The sequence below is a fragment of the Hylobates moloch genome, unplaced genomic scaffold, assembly GCF_009828535.3.
Source record: "Hylobates moloch isolate HMO894 unplaced genomic scaffold, HMol_V3 SCAFFOLD_10, whole genome shotgun sequence".
In the NCBI taxonomy this organism is placed as follows: Eukaryota; Metazoa; Chordata; class Mammalia; order Primates; family Hylobatidae; genus Hylobates; species Hylobates moloch.
This window is the reverse complement of record NW_026652285.1, coordinates 3,917,770-3,933,508: the sequence shown is the minus strand read 5'-3', so window position 1 is coordinate 3,933,508 and position 15,739 is coordinate 3,917,770. Positions and strand designations below refer to the sequence as shown.

At 46.8% G+C, this 15,739-nt stretch overlaps 1 protein-coding gene across 7 annotated transcripts in view; it reads right to left on the bottom strand.

Annotated features, from left to right (window-relative positions):
• Window positions 1-15,739, bottom strand: part of MSI2 (musashi RNA binding protein 2) — a 428,839-nt gene that overhangs the window by 275,892 nt on the left and 137,208 nt on the right. For all 7 annotated transcript variants that reach the window (XM_032162826.2, XM_058444888.1, XM_032162824.2 and 4 more), the window contains one exon: window positions 7,326-7,418. In XM_032162826.2, the coding sequence (XP_032018717.1) occupies window positions 7,326-7,418 (93 nt within the window). The remainder of the gene's footprint in view (window positions 1-7,325; window positions 7,419-15,739) is intronic.

Here is a 15,739-nt window from a genome sequence, read left to right as displayed (position 1 = left end):
GCGCTTTCTCCTCCATAAGAACCACCCCTTGCACCCACTGGCACAAGCTTGAACCGTGATTTCTGGTACACTTTCAGTTCCCACTGAACTACATCTAGGGAGAAAAGGGCTTTATTTTCTCATGCTAACGACTCCATTGTGAGTGACGTCTTCAGAGGGCCCAGGAGGACTCTGGGAAGGTGAGCTGGTGGAAGTATACTTCATACCGGCCCCCCGCCCCTACCCACCCAGGGCTCATTAACTCCTTTGTGCCCGCGGGCTCCCCTACTGCTGGCTCTCCTCTCCTTGCCCCAGCAGAAAAAGTAAATACAGCTAAATCATACCAGGAAATGCAGCCAAACAGCAAAGCTGAAGTTTGAGCCTTGTTCTCCTACTGAGCCTTGTTCCTCTACCTACTATGCAAATGCACGTGGCATTTGATTAGCATAATCTCAAAGTTTTCCCAGCTTGCTACCCAGAAGGCATCCTACTTTTCTATTTGTATATTTTAAAACACTGTTAACAGAGCAATAATAATGTCTGAGGCCTTTGCCTAACAACAGCTGGCTATATTTTTATATTCTAAGAGGGAAATGGGACGTTTTCCTAGAAACCCACTATTTCAGAATCTCCTTTTTGAAGCAAAAATACGAAAATTTAAGAGAAGTGACGTTAGGGTGCTCAATCTTTAGAACTCAACAACCTTACTGGCTTCAGCCGAAATCAGTCTACGGAGGAAAAGTTCACCAGGAAAACACAAAGTAGTTTAGCAGGAGGGTTTACCTGCAAAGCCCCAGGATCATATTACTCGTGGGTAAGGCTTGTTTGCCTCTGCCACCTGGCCTAGAAGATGGAGGAGGCAGAGGAAGCAGGATTCTCCTGTCTACTCACCGTGCTGTTTCCCACTGAGCAGCTCGGCCACAGGTCAGGGGGCAAATAAAGTCCCCTCCCCTTATGACACACTTCCAGAGGGAGCTGCTGACACAAACCAGGCAGAAGATTAATAAAACATGGGGACAGTGTTGGCTTTGTTCTGGGCTATTAGAGGAAGAAAACTTAAACACAAAAGTAGCCTTCAGCCAGGGAAGAGCGCGCGCATGGTCCTTCCTGGTCCAGCCTACAATTGTCGCTGAAGAAGGTCTGAAGGGCAACACCCAGGCTCTCCAGAGAAAGGTGGAGCAGGGGACAGGGTGAGGCCCGGGAGGCTGACCACTCCCCGGGCAACCCACCTACACAAACCACTTCAGAGGACAAAGCCTCCCGGGAGCTCAGATGTCCACAAAGGACACACCAGACTTCTGTTTTCCAGGCCTCCTCTGAGAGAACCACACGGCACAGAGCTCTGTTTATCTACGACACACATTTAAAGCAAGAAAACGCTACCTGAGGATCACAGTCCACTCTCAGGCTTATTTATCTTCTCACAGATCTCATGCCTTTTAAATTTCAAAGGGCCTTATGAGATTTTTATTCCAGGTATGACTCTTCTCACACATACAGTATCAAAAGGGGCATCTGAGTGGGGGCCATGAAGGCAGCTTCGCACCTGCACAGAAAACCCTGGAGCTGGGAAATCGCAGGCACCCAGCGCTTCCTCGGGCCGCCCTCGCCGACAATCGCCCACGCTGGCCGGATAAACGGGAAGGTCTCATTACATTAAAAAAAAATTCACTCTTGTTTTCTTTTTTTCTTCCCCCAAAAAGCTTTCACACACCACTCTCCGGAGCTCAAGTTAACTTTGATGGGCCCCCACACAACCCCAACCCGACACAAAGGGCTCCAAGGACCCTTTCGCCTGGTTTCCACACGGATCTCCCACTTCGACGAGACCTCAAGAGCTGTGACTTTCCACGCCGGTTCCCGGAAGGCCTTTTCTTCCCGGCCACCACAGTGAGGGGCTGGCACAGGAAGGGGTTAAAGCCCTCATGTCAAACCACAAACTCGGGCACTGGCCCAGAAGGGACATGGGAACCAGAGCAGCCCGTGATAAAGGCCGGATTGTAGCAGCCCACTGAATTGGAAATGACTTGTAGGCCTAATGAAACAGAACTTTGGCAGTAACACAGAATGAAAGGAATGAGACAATAAAAGGCAGGAACAAAGGGTGCAGAGTCGCTTCAGCTTTAGCAAAATAAGCTCACTTTGTTGCTGGGGAAGGCCAAAGCCGATTAGGATAAACCAATGACTAAGCATAAGTCTTCCAAACTAATTACACAGTTCACCATGTGAAGTATAATTGGAAGCCTCCAAATGCGGGCTGCTTTGCTTTCACAGGAGTTCTAGAAAGTGCGAATTACCTAGCGAGCTCGGCACTGAGCTGCCCTATCATTGCCGGAACAGCTGAAAGGTGTGGAACTGCTCCATCCGGGACGAAGCCGAGAATTCATTAAGTTTAAAGGCCTCTTTTTGATCTCCGAAATCCTATAAGTGAGAATTTAAGAAACCGGTACTTGAAGGAGGGGCCTGAAGGGGAGAAGGAGGAAGCCCGTGTGTGGGGAGTTTCTTTGATCCAGTGCATTTTAATTACCAGGCTGGGCTCTTCCGGGTGGCTCTGCCGGGAGAACAGTGCAGAACGGGCCGCCTCGTCGTCAGGGTCTGCACGGGCATATCTGGAGCATCATTTACCTGCCATTTTTTGGAATGGCCTATATACATCATTCCTGTGTGTATGAAATGAGGAACACAGATAACGTCCACTAAGAAACCCAGGGCAGTAAAACAAATTACTGTATATCAACGTTTTTGACAAATGAACAAAACCTGCTCCTTCTGAGAAAGACGCTGCTTGGTGGTAAAGTGGGAGGTGGGGCTTAATCAACAGTAAAAAGAGGCGAAGGGTAGGTTGTGCACAAACAAGTGACTATCCAGGCTTTCCTCAGCACGGGCTGAGTGATCTTGGAGAACTTCCTTACCTTTCTCAACATCAGCCTCGTCACCTACATAATAGCTCTGCCAACCATCTCACTTGACGTCCTTGAGAAGCACGTTGTAAAATGCACTAGAAAGCTTAGCACCAGTAACTCCAATTCAGAAACAGCGCACAGTCAAAGGATCTTCATAGTAAAACCTGGACCTCAAAAATTCCGAGTTTCATTAATTACATCTAGCCGGTGAAATAGGGAGATGGAAATACTATAACAGTTTTTCTGGCTCTTACTCATAGGATGAAGTTCCAGTTTATAAATAGTGGCTTTTTCCAAATAAAGAATCCCTTCACTGTCCCTGCGTCATGAAGTCCCAAAATAAACTCTAACATGGTTTAGACTGCTGATTATATACCATGCTTATTACTACTGACAACGTATTATTTTGGTTATAGCCTATAGACACCTTAGATTATAATCTATCCATCCTATTAGTGTTTGAATACTTTCTACATTGCTGACTTTTCAAGCTTAAAACTAACCTTAGGCATAATTTGGTCCAGGGGTCAGCAAACTACGGTTCACAGACCAAATCTGATTCATCACCTGTTTTTGTAAATAAAGTTTTATTGGCACACAACTACATGCATCTGTTTACCTGCTGGTGATGGCTGCTTTCATCCTACAAGAGCAGAAGTGAGTAGCTGCAACAAGGACTACATGGATTGCAAAGCTGCAAATATTTACTATCTGGCCCTTTTTAAGTTTTCCAACCCCTTCCCTGAGAAGAGAAGCCAAGGCCAGCAAAGGAACAACCTGTCAAGCTGTCCCACAGAGGTCAGTCCACTGTCAGGCCCAGCATGAAGCCCTGGAGTATCTGCTGCCTTACCCTTCTCCAAGGACAGACAACCCCAGAACAGCTACCCAGGGGTGGGAATGCCATCCTCACCCCTGGGTAGCTCATGGTGACCTGTGGATTCTGCCAACCCGTTAGCTGTTAACCTCAGTTGGCAGAGTCCTTACACCAGTGGCCACGCTTCATGACCTCATCTTAAATATAAACAAGTAACAACGTCTCTAACCTAGGGGAGAGGGGGTGAATTTTCTGGGAGGAAGGTGGAAGAAGAACACAAAAGGGTTTACAAGCCTCCAATTTAAGTTATTTAAAGCTCCCGGTGTGTCATTCTGTACCCACTCCACTTCCAGTAATGACATATTTAAACTCCCTTAGCTCAGCCCCTTGATAGCAGTCTTACCCATCTTGATTGCCACCTGAAATAAACAGTTGGAGCAGCTGCCACCTCGGGAAGGATGGGATGAGGGAGAGGAGAGAGGAATGACGGCAAGGAGACCTAAAAAGAGAGTGGTACACCTTGCATGGAAGCTGTGAAAGGAAAGTTCTAGACTTGGAGGAAAAGGAAGTAGGGTATGAATTCTGGCTCTTACACTGTCTTACCTGGGTGACCTCTGCTGACACTCAGCCTCCCTGGCCCTGTCTACCTTCGCCAAATGGACTGGATGATACCAATATCTGCTGCACAGGTAAAATGAGGTGATGAATGTCCAGGTCCCCAGCACTCCGGGGCACACTGAAGGGCACAATATCTTCCTGTCCTTTGCATCTTGCCCACCGTCAGTCTATCTTGGGGACTGATCAGCAGTTGGAACAGGGCGCGGAGTTCAGATGGCGTTATCAGACAAGCCTGGAGGGGGAGTCCACACCCAGCTCTACCTCCTGGAGGGCTGTGACCTTCAGTCCAAGAGACAATCCCACCAAGACCCCACTTAACAGTCTACAACATGGAGAATATCACTACCAGCCCCCCAGAGAAAAATTAAATGAGATAATGTGAGTAAATGGCCTGGCCTAGTATCCCACACTTTGCCCTCGCATATACCTCATTAAATTGCAGTTGGTTAAAGAGAGTCAGAAACAATTTCACACAGTTAGAAATGTGTGTGCACAGGGGGTGTACACGTGTGTGAATATACTTCATGCAAGTGTGTGTATGTGTGTGTGTGTGTGCACATTCATTCTGTTTCCTTCAACCCGAATATAAAGTACCAAAGGGGAGAGGCAGTCTGTCAATTTACCTGTTACCTCCTTTCACAACCACTGGATTTACTCACTGTACTGCTCCCAAGGCCCAGCAGCAGAGTCTCCCTGACTTTGATCCTTCTAGATTCAAATAAGTTATGCCAGAATCCTGAGAGGTGGTGAGTCCTGCCCAAGGGGACACACACAGTAACACAAACCACCAGCCAAATGAGAAATAAGCTATTCTGCAGACAGACACAAATAATGCACAGAGTCTATGTATGAAAAAAAGCTACTAAAATATGAGCATTGAAGAGCATTATGGCTTTGATACATTCAAAAGCCTCCTTAGTCTTTTAATAAAACACTCGATAAGTCTGCACATCCTGCCAGAGTCCACAAACATTACTGCAAAATTAACTGGGCAGCTTCAGACCCGGCGAGTGCCATGCCAGGGAAGATGGTTTGTGACTGCTTCTCAGACAAAAGGACAACTGTTCTAAGGGCAGCAATGGTGGCCACTGTGGGCATGGCCAAAGCTTGCAGTGTGTCTTACTGGAGGCATACTGGGTCACAATGATAAGTGTTAATGAAAAACAAGAGAGAGAGAAACAGAAATAGAGAAAGGAAGAAAGAGAGAGAGAGACAGAAAGAAACCAAGGGTTGGGGACGTGCAGAGATGTGCTATGTGTTGGCAAGTAGAAGCCTGTCTGGAATACTCTAAAAGCCCATCTGGGCAGCACCGACTTTCCTGACACAAATAGGCCCATGAGATTCCAAGGCAGGTTATGGCTCGAAAAAGAAATCCCACTTCATGTTTGCAAACACTACCCCTGGACTTGTTTTAAAAGCAAAAAGATAGCAAAGAGGGCTCACCCTCCAGAGCTTTCCATTATGCAAGCCGGACCTGTCTCATTTAATTATTTCCAATCCCTCTCCCTAGGCAAGGTGGGGCTGGGTGACGGACAAATCCCCCTTACTGCTTTAAATCAGTCTGGAAGAGAGAAGTGCTATAACGTACACAGTCATCAACACACTTGGCTATTCTTTAGACCCAGCCAGAATGAATCCGTCCCCAGCTGACAATACCAGAAAGGGCCATGGGGGAGGCCTTTTCAAAACCAACCTGGAAGGGCAGTTCAGAGCCACTCAGAATGCAAGGCTGGGCTGGAGGAGGCTGGCTTCTCTTTGTTGCACGGTCCCCTATCCAGGCAGAAATTAATACCAGAGACAAGAACATCTCCATTTTGAGGCTGAATAAAGGTCATGGCCCTCATCCCAGACAGTAGTTCACAAACAGACACACCTGGGGACAGGGTCATAGCTGCCCCTCACCCTGGGCAAACCAACAGCACAGAACCTTCAGCCTGGCCAGTGGGTGGCTGTGCCTTTGTACCCATGGCAAGCACGACACCCATCGTGGGAGGAAACAAGTGACGGAGCTTAGCACGGGCACTGTGTCTTCTCAGGACGCCTCAGCAGCTCTCTCCCACGTCAGCCCTTCAGCAGGAAGACCCAAACCTGTCAGGAGGAGACTGTCCCAGACCTGGGCTCCCACGCAATGTCCACAATTACTCAAAGATGCAGGACGCAGCCTCCTTGAACCTGCCATTTCCACAAGGGCCAGAGGAGGGTGGCATACACAAAAGCCAACACGGGTCAGCCCCCCTAAGGCAACAGGGCCATCTGAAGAATATGTCGTCCTCAGCAAGAACCCACTCTCAAGGCACCATCCCCCTTCACCCACTAGAAAGAGGCCAAATTAAACACCTCACCCACGGTGACATGTCCCATCTGTCGGTCTGATTCTCTATCATACACACACCTTCTCACACTCTGTTTCCTGGCTGCTGTGGGGCTCTTGGGTTGGTCCCAGCCTGTTCCAGAAGCAGAGCCCAGGGGTAATTTTACTGCTGTCTCACAGACATTCAAGTCAGAGAATGCCGACAGGTACAGGCCTCGCATCTTTTCCGAGTCTCCGTGGGCATTTGACAGGGGAGGGTTCAGCTGCAAAGGGCCCCAGGGAGTCTCAGCTCTCAGTGCATTTTCCAAACAGGCACAGAAGGGAGAAGCCCAGCACCAACCTGCAGGCCTCTAGCAGCTTCTGTGGGAGCTCTGCCCTGCGAGTCACAGCCCCACATCCCTCCCCAGCCGCCGTCACCACCAGCTCCCAGCACAAGCCCCACGTGGCCAGCAAATGCCTGCAAAACTGCACTAAAAGGCCACTCTGTCTGTTCCTGCCAGCACGTGGGACATCACACCAAATGCAAGCCAGACTCTTCCATCTCAGCTTCTGCTGAATTTCACTTAAATCATGATGGCCAGGTTCAAGGACAAGGTTCTTGAGGACACAGCTGTAGCAGGGGCGGGAGCCATGGTAGCCTCCTCTTAGGACTGATGAGGCTACTTCTGGCATGTGCCATCTAACCCCATCCAGCGCTTACCTTGCCAAACTGCTCGAAATATTGCTTTACATCTTCCACTACTGTGTTCGCAGATAACCCGCCTACAAATATTTTCTTTGTTCTTGTGACCATCTGCAAGAAATGACAAGAGAAAGGCATGGGTTAACCAGGTTATCTAAAGCAGGGCTCAAGAGGCTGCTGAAACAATCTGCTCTCCACATTTCTCTAGGAAGGCAATTTTAGATATATTCAAGCTGCATGGCGCGGGCGTTTAGATGTCTAAGGGTGCTAGAGACAGCCACTCTGCATATCTCAGGCATTCAGATGGCAACCTAAAAGCTTGAGTTTCATACAGACACAGAGACTTTAGAACCTCATTGGCCACAACACACAACTTCATTCCGATGGACTAGCAAAAAGAGAAAAATCACATGTCAAGCTATTTTAAAGCTAAGAGACGTGAACAAAACAGACCTAAATGCATAAAAACTGCTGCCCAGAAACTATCCGCAAAACCTGTCAATAAGAAATGCACACGATTCAAAACTGTGTGCAGGCTGTCTACGCTGAGCTGTTTGTGCTAGGTGCTGGTATACGTCTGCAGGCGACGCAGACGCTGACCTCGCACCTGGGGACCATCCTGCAAGTTCTGTCCAGGATTCCTCCTCCTGATTTCCTGTGATTCACCTTGATTCACCCTGCATCCAGTCAAGCCCAGCTAATCCCCAGACCCCCATACTGTTGTCCCTGCAAGTCCTTCTCCTTGGGGTGCCTTTCCACGCCTAAACCTAACTACGGCAAGTTGTAACCTTCCTCCAGGATCCAGCACCTTTCCCCAAAATTCAAAATAGTTATTTATCAATCCAGCCAGGAGTTAGTCCGCCCTTTTCTGAAACCCCCTAACAGTGTCTCCATATCCCTATCTTAGCACTCACTGCTCTCCACCTTGTGTGAAGTTACCTCCTCCTCCAGACAATAAGCTCTTGACTCCTCTACAAATCCTCCACCAGGCCAGGCACAGCGTCAGGCACATAGAAGCCAACACTGAATGTTTTGTGGATGTACGTGTGAAAAAATGTGGCCTCATTTCCGAATCCCAAAAGCTCCCAAGCCAAAGGAGTAGGAAGCTCAATGACATTAACTGCTCAGAGTGGGAACCAAAATCTTACACGTAGGAGCCAAAAATCAAGAAAATAAATTTCTTTCTAAAGACTGAGTTTAGGCTATGTGCCATTTTAGTTTTACTGTCACAATAAAAAAATAAAAGGAGAATGACATTAACTGTTCAGAGTGGGAACCAAAATCTTACACGTAGGAGCCAAAATCAAGAAAATAAATTTCGTTTTAAAGACTGAGTTTAGGCTATGTGCCATTTTAGTTTTACTGTCGCAATACAAAATTGTAGAATTTGATGGGTGAGGCTCTGACCAGTTTGTTGGCATATAATCAACACACAAATGTCATCTGTTTCTACTGCAACTCGATGTGATGTAGGATGCTGAAGCATAGGAGCCATGGCTGCCTGGGTCAGTCATCACAGAGGCTCCTGGCACATCTGCTGAGTGAATGAGTGGACCAACCCACCTCAACAGGAGCCTGAGGTGAGTGACACCAGGGGTCACAGTGGTTACTGGCAGGCTGTGCTGTAGGGTACTGGAAATCCAGCTCCTGGGTCTAACTCTGGGTGTGATCCTGGGCAGGACTCACTTCCTCCTAGGTATGAGTTTTCTGCAGCACGAGATGCTGGGCCAGGGCTCCAAGGTCCCACCTAATGCCCAATTCCCATGAATCCACGAGCATCATAGCCATGATGCAGAGAGGCTTGCAGACTCCAGGGAGCTCTTGCTTTAGCTTAGTAGCTCCCACAGAAGACAGCTCTTGCTTTAGCTTAGTAGCTCCCACAGAAGACACATGCCACCACAACCTGCTGGTTGACCCCAAACTTGAATATCCTTGTCATGGATGTTCCACAGTGTTTTAAGGGGACACTGTTCTAACAACTCAGTATACCACCTACTCCCTACTTCCTCCTGCCCAGTAGAACCAAGCAGTGGCTTGCTCATGTGTTTAAAGCTGGGATTGACTGTTTTTTCACCTCTTTTCAGATGAATGGGGGATTAGATGAGATAGTGCATGTGAAAAATTCTATGAAGACCCCACCACTGTGCACAGCACTGAGCTCCAAGTACCTCTCATGACCTGGTAGGCCTCTTATGCTCACTCATTATTGTCCATCTCCCTTGTCACCCATTCCTTAAGTCTCCCTGGTAAATCAAGGTCACTTGAATGGCAAAATTCCATCAAGCCCTTTCCAGATTTAAATCTGTCCCTACACTCATGAATCACCAAATTTTACTAATCTAACTTGGCTAATGTATTCATTCAACAGCTACATTAAGTGCGAGGTGCTGGAGCTTACATTCTAATAGAATGTGGAATGTAATCCACTATAAAATGAAGATATAATGATTAGCCTACCATACAAGGTTCCTATTAGGAGTAAATTAAGTAACGTATGCCAAGTGTCCAGCAGGGCACTGTGTGGTCGCTAAATAAATGGTCACTGTAACTGACCAAAGTCAGTTACTAGACTCATCTTTCAAGCTCAGAACTAAACATGCAGCGAAAAGACACATTACACAAAAACGTGTCTTTGAAAAGGCATCTCTTACTGCCCTATTGTCTTCCACTATAATTTCAAAAACACTTTCCTACATCTCTGCATGCTTTCAGGTGGGCAGATATTCCCAATAGTTTAATTTTAGATTTTTCATTCCTTTTCTTTCCTTAACCCAGCCAAGTAATTAAATATCTGTAAAGAAACGCTAACGTGATCTACCAACATGCACTAGTAGAGTTCTCAACTTGAAGAAACTCTGGAGAGCCATACTATAATCTGAACCCCACAGTCTCATTTATACACTGTTTAGAGTCGGGCGGGTATACAGCAGCCCTGTCTATATTCCAAACGTTCATGTGGTCCCAGAGAATTCAACAAACAACATGTCTTTATTCCAAATAACAGAAGTCAACAGATTGTTCATTCCCCAGTAACTGGTGAAATGAAAATATCTCTTCATACACCCTCCACCATTGCCTTGTAGCCATAAACCTGCCTAGACAGAGCCCTAAACACAGAGGCAGCCATTCAGCTATAAATCTACACAGTCCCCAAAAAGCCTTTAAAACACTTTTTTTTAAAAAGGATGAGAAATTCCAGGTCCCAGACAATGCACCAAAGTGTCCAAGTTACTAAAACATCCTCTCCAGGGACCAGATCAGATACAGTGATGGATCCCACTCCTCAGCAAACACTGAAAGAAACTGTCTTAATCAAAACCTTTCCAAACGTGAAAAGGCCAGCGGAAACATGGGCAACCCTTGGTTAGCTGCTCGCCAGTGTCTCGGCTTTAGGAGAAGGGGGCACAGCTGCGGGGGCGACAGGGCTGTGCACAGTGACCTCTCCCTCCAGGGGCGTGCTGGGGGAAATGGAAGTGATTTATTTTGAGAATGCTGCCAACATGACTGCCAAATGGACTGTGGCCTGCTGCACAATTTGCATTCTGGTGAGGGACACGGGAGGCAGAGAACCCTAGAGTCACACATTCTTCTCTCGGTTTCCTTGCCATCTCCATGGCTACTGAGGAGGGCAGGAAGGGGATGGGGCTGGGATGTTGTGTCCTGACTCTCAGTGGGACTAAATGGAGGTCCTTGAATTCCCATCAATACCATGCAAGGTTTCTATGGACACGTGAGTGTGCACACACATGTATATGCACATGCATGGGTGTGTGTTTGGGTCAACTCCAGTCCCACCCCTTGAGTCTTGGCCTCTATTTGCCTAAGGAACCATTCAGTATCCCTGGAACTTTAAACCTGGATACAGTGAGCTGGACAAGGTTCCCAGGCCCCCGGGCTCTATACTCCTTTTGGGTTATAAAAAAAAAAAATTCTCTTTACCCAGTGAGACACAGCCACCTGTTTTCCTCCTAGGATAGGCCCTTCAGGTAACTGTTTCCTAACCTGCAGCCTTAACACCAGTAGAGTACCCATATAGGGTACAGGGAAGCAGCCACTGCATCCCAAAATGCTCAGATGGCCCCACTCAGCTCCACAGTGAACTGAGACGGAGAGCCACCCATCTGTTTCAGGGAGCTTAGTCCAAAATCCATTAGGAAACTGATCTTAAATTTCCTTTGCTTGGAGTATTTAGCAGAGAGGTTGCAGATAACATTTTGGTACGTGAGTGCTTCCCACCATTACAGACACCAGATACCTACCCGACAGCCTTGCACCATGTGGGGACAGCCCCCTCTCCCAGCAGGCGCCCCTCCTTTTATGGTTTAAGGTGTCACTCTGGAAAGCAAGAGGTGTCCGTGTGCACGTGTGCACTCTTGCCCGTATGCACAAAGGGCAGTGGGGAGTGTTCAGGCTCTCACAAATCATTGCTGGAAAGTTCTGCATCTAGACCTGTAATTTAACTAAACACCGCTGCTCTCCGCATACCCCTTGGCTCCATAAAGAAAACCCCAGCACCCATTCCAGTTCGGAAAATTGCTGTTTACACGTAAGAACTGGCCAAAGCCAGTACTAACCAGAGCTGCAAAGAGCACTCCACCTCCCTGCCTCTAAACAGAGAGCTGGCTTTTTAAGTTAAAAAAATTCCCTTTTAAAAAATGTGTTTCCATCAGAAACGGTCACTAGGAATGGGACCACTGTTTGTATTTTCATAAAATAGGATAAAGCAAATGAGGTGTGTGTGTGTGTGGTGTGTGTAGTGTGTGTGCTGTGTGTGTTTTGTGTGTGTGTTGAAGGCAAAGTGGGGTAAGGGGAGGTTAGAAAAGAGAAACTACTTTTAAAAATGAGATTAAAGGGAAAACTTAATTCCAACAGCACTGGCCTAAAGATATTCGTTATCACACAAGGAAAACAAAAACAAAACAAACACCAAAAAAACCAAATATTTCTTAATCAGAACAAATACATGAAAAGGCAGGAAATGGCTCTGGAGAGCCTTAAATGAGTATGAGAAAGGCCCACAGAAATTAAATCAGCTCTGGCTATTATCATGTTCCTTAAAAGAGTTCAAATTCCCCATGATGAAAAAATGTAAGCCATCTTCACTCCCCAAGAACACAGGCTTGTTTGCAGATGATGCCTCATCTGTGGGAACCCCAAGGTGGAGAAAGCCCAGGAAAGATGTTAAAAATGCTGGCACTGGGTAGGATGCTGCAAACCTTCTAGTTCATCCTCCCCATTGTGCAGATGGAAAAGTCAAGTCAATGAGATGACTCGCGTGCTAGTTAAAGGCAAGGCAGGTAGTCAGGAGGACAGCTTTCCCAGGCTCAGACAAGGGCTCTGTCTATTACCCCATTCTGTCCAGTGACACTGAAGAACAAAAGTGCTCACCAAATTCAGAATCCAGGATGAAATCCTATGTATCTGCCAATATGGCAGTCTTCTCCTATCACTCTGCATTTGAGAATTAAGTCCAATCTTTGTATGGCAGACCCTTGAGCAGGGCTGCCTGAGATCACAGAACTCCTGAACACCAAGGCTCCATTCCCCAAGGTGTTTCATTCAAGGGACCTGCCCTCTAAAATCCCTACTTCTCCCCATATTTTTCCCATCCTCCCTCACCCTCACAACTGCCAATACTACCATTCTTGCCACCACCAACTCCACCACCATCACCCTCGGGGCCACCCTCCTGCCACCTTCATCACTACCATAACTGCTATCACCATCACATCTGAATCCAGTGTCAAACTTACTTAGCTTGCAAAATCAGAACACAGGTCAAGTATTGGGCATCTTCTCCAACTGTTTCTAGGATCATGTGTGGAAAAGAGAGTGGGGTGGATCAAAAAGAGTTCCTCCAAAATTCATATCCATCTAGAATTTCAGAAACTGACTTTATTTGGAAACAGGGTCTTTACAGATGTTATTAGTTAAGAATCTTGAGATGAAGTTATCCTGGACATAGGGTAAGCCCTAAATTCAGTAACGGGTGTCCTTCTGAGAAGAGGACAAACAGACACAGAAAGAAGGTGGCCATGTGCAGATGAAGGCAGGGCCTTGAGTGATGTGCCTGCAAACCAAGGAATACCAAGAATTGCTGGCAACCACCAGAAGCTAGGAGAGAGGTATGGGACAGTTTTTGCCACAGAGCCTCCAGAGGGAACCAGTCCTGCTGACACCTTGATTGCAGACTTCTGGACTCTTGAACTATGAAAGACTGTATTTCTATTTCTTAAACCAATCAGTGTGTGGTAATTTGTTACAGCTGTCCCACAAAACTAATACAGAGATCAATTTGGGAGAAGCCCAAGGACACTACTGCCTTGATCTCACCTTTTTTTGGTGACAGCAGAGCCACAGTCCACATGGAAACTCTATCAATTATGGGGGAGGAGGGCATCACACCTACCCAAGCAAGGCAAGTCACACCCACTGGCAGAGGCCACAGGGAGTACATCTCTGCCTTAAATGGTCAAATGACACCTGTCTTGAGGTGAGGAATGGGAAGGACAAAGCCTTCTGTAAGGAGAGGCAACCCAAAGGTGACACAAGGATTCAAGTTCCTCTGATAAAACACATGATGAAGGCCGGGCGCAGTGGCTCACGCCTGTAATCCCAGCACTTTGGGAGGCCGAGGTGGGCGGATCATGAGGTCAGGAGATCGAGACCATCCTGGCTAACGTGGTGAAACCTTGTCTCTACTAAAAATACAAAAAAATTAGCCAGGCATAGTGGCAGGCGCCTGTAGTCCCAGCCAGGCTGAGGCAGGAGAATGGCGTGAACTTGAGAGGCGGACCTTGCAGTGAGCCGAGATTGCGCCACTGCACTCCAGCCTGGGTGACTGGGCGAGACTCCATCTCCAAAATAAATAAATAAATAAATAAATAAATAAATACATATGATGAAAGTAAGGCCAGGGTTTACACAAGGGCAGGCTCCTGCCTAATAAAATCTGAGATGTTGAGATATACTTTATACTTTTCCCCTATGGAAAAGCCCTTTTACTGGTGTCTGCTTCCATGCCTAGAATTCTCTGCCCTCACTGTAGATCATCTGTGGGCCAGGCCTGAGCTATGCCCTTCCCATGAGTTGCCTGACTTAGTCCTCATGTCAATCTTATGATAGGTCCCAGCCACTCTTCCACAGATAAGGAAACCAAGGCCCAGAAATGTTAAGCATCCAAAATCAAACAGCGCTATGGAGTGACAAATGGAGAATCCAAATCTTGCCCTTCCTATTCACTGCTCTAACACCTTCATTTGCTACTGTGTCATCTTCTTTCTTTCCATAAGAAAAAAAACAATTGGAAAAAGGGGAGGATTGAGGGCACCATGAGGAGCAGGTATGTCTTCACCTTTTCTAATTTTGCAGCAAAGATGCAAAAATGACAAGCCAGATGTTCCTGGTGGAAATTTAAAATGGTGCAGCCGCTTTGGGAACAGTCTGGCAACTCCACAAATGATTAAACATAGCGTTACCAGGCTGGGCATGGTGGCTCACATCTGTAATCCCTGCACTTTGGGAGGCCAAGGCAGGTGGATCACCTGAGGTCAGGAGTTTGAGACCAGCCTGGCCAACATGGCAAAACCCCGTCTCCACTAAAAATACAAAAATTAGCTGGGCATGGTGGTGCACGTATGTAATCCCAGCTACTCGGGAGGCTGAGGCAGGAGAATCACTTGAACCCAGGAGGCGGAGGTTACAGTGAGCCAAGATCGCGCCATTGCACTCCAGCCTGGGTGACAAGAGTGAAACATCTCAAAAATAAATAAATAAATAAACAAACATAGCGTTACCATATGATCCAGCAATTCCGCTCCTTAGTATATGCCCAAGAGAAATTAAAACCTATGTCCACCCAGAAACTTTTACACAAGTGTTCATGGCAGCAACAGCCAAAAAATGGAAAAACCCAAATATCCATCAACAGACAAATGGATAAACAAAATGTGGTACATCCATAAATAGAATATTATTCAACTGTAAAAAGGAACGAGGTACTGACACATGCTGCAGCATGGATGAACCTTGAAAGCGTTATGCCAAGTGAAACAAGCAAGACACAGAACACCACATATTACAGGCTGGGTATCCCTTATCTGAAATGTTTGGAATCGGAAGTGTTTCAGATTTCAAATGTTTTTGGATTTTGGGATATTTGCATTATACTCAATAGTTCAGCACCTCTAATTCAAAAATCCAAAATCTGAAATGCTCTAATGAGCATTTTCCTTGAGCACCATGACAGCACTCAAAAAGTTTCAGATTTTTGAGCATTCTGGATTTTGGATTTTCAGATTAGGGATCTTCAACCTGTATTTGATTCCATCCAAGTGGAAGTCCATAATAGGGAAATCTGTAGAGACAGCAGGTAAATTAGCCGTTGCATAGAGCTGGGGGAGAGGGAGGGAGTGATGGCTAAAGGGTATGCG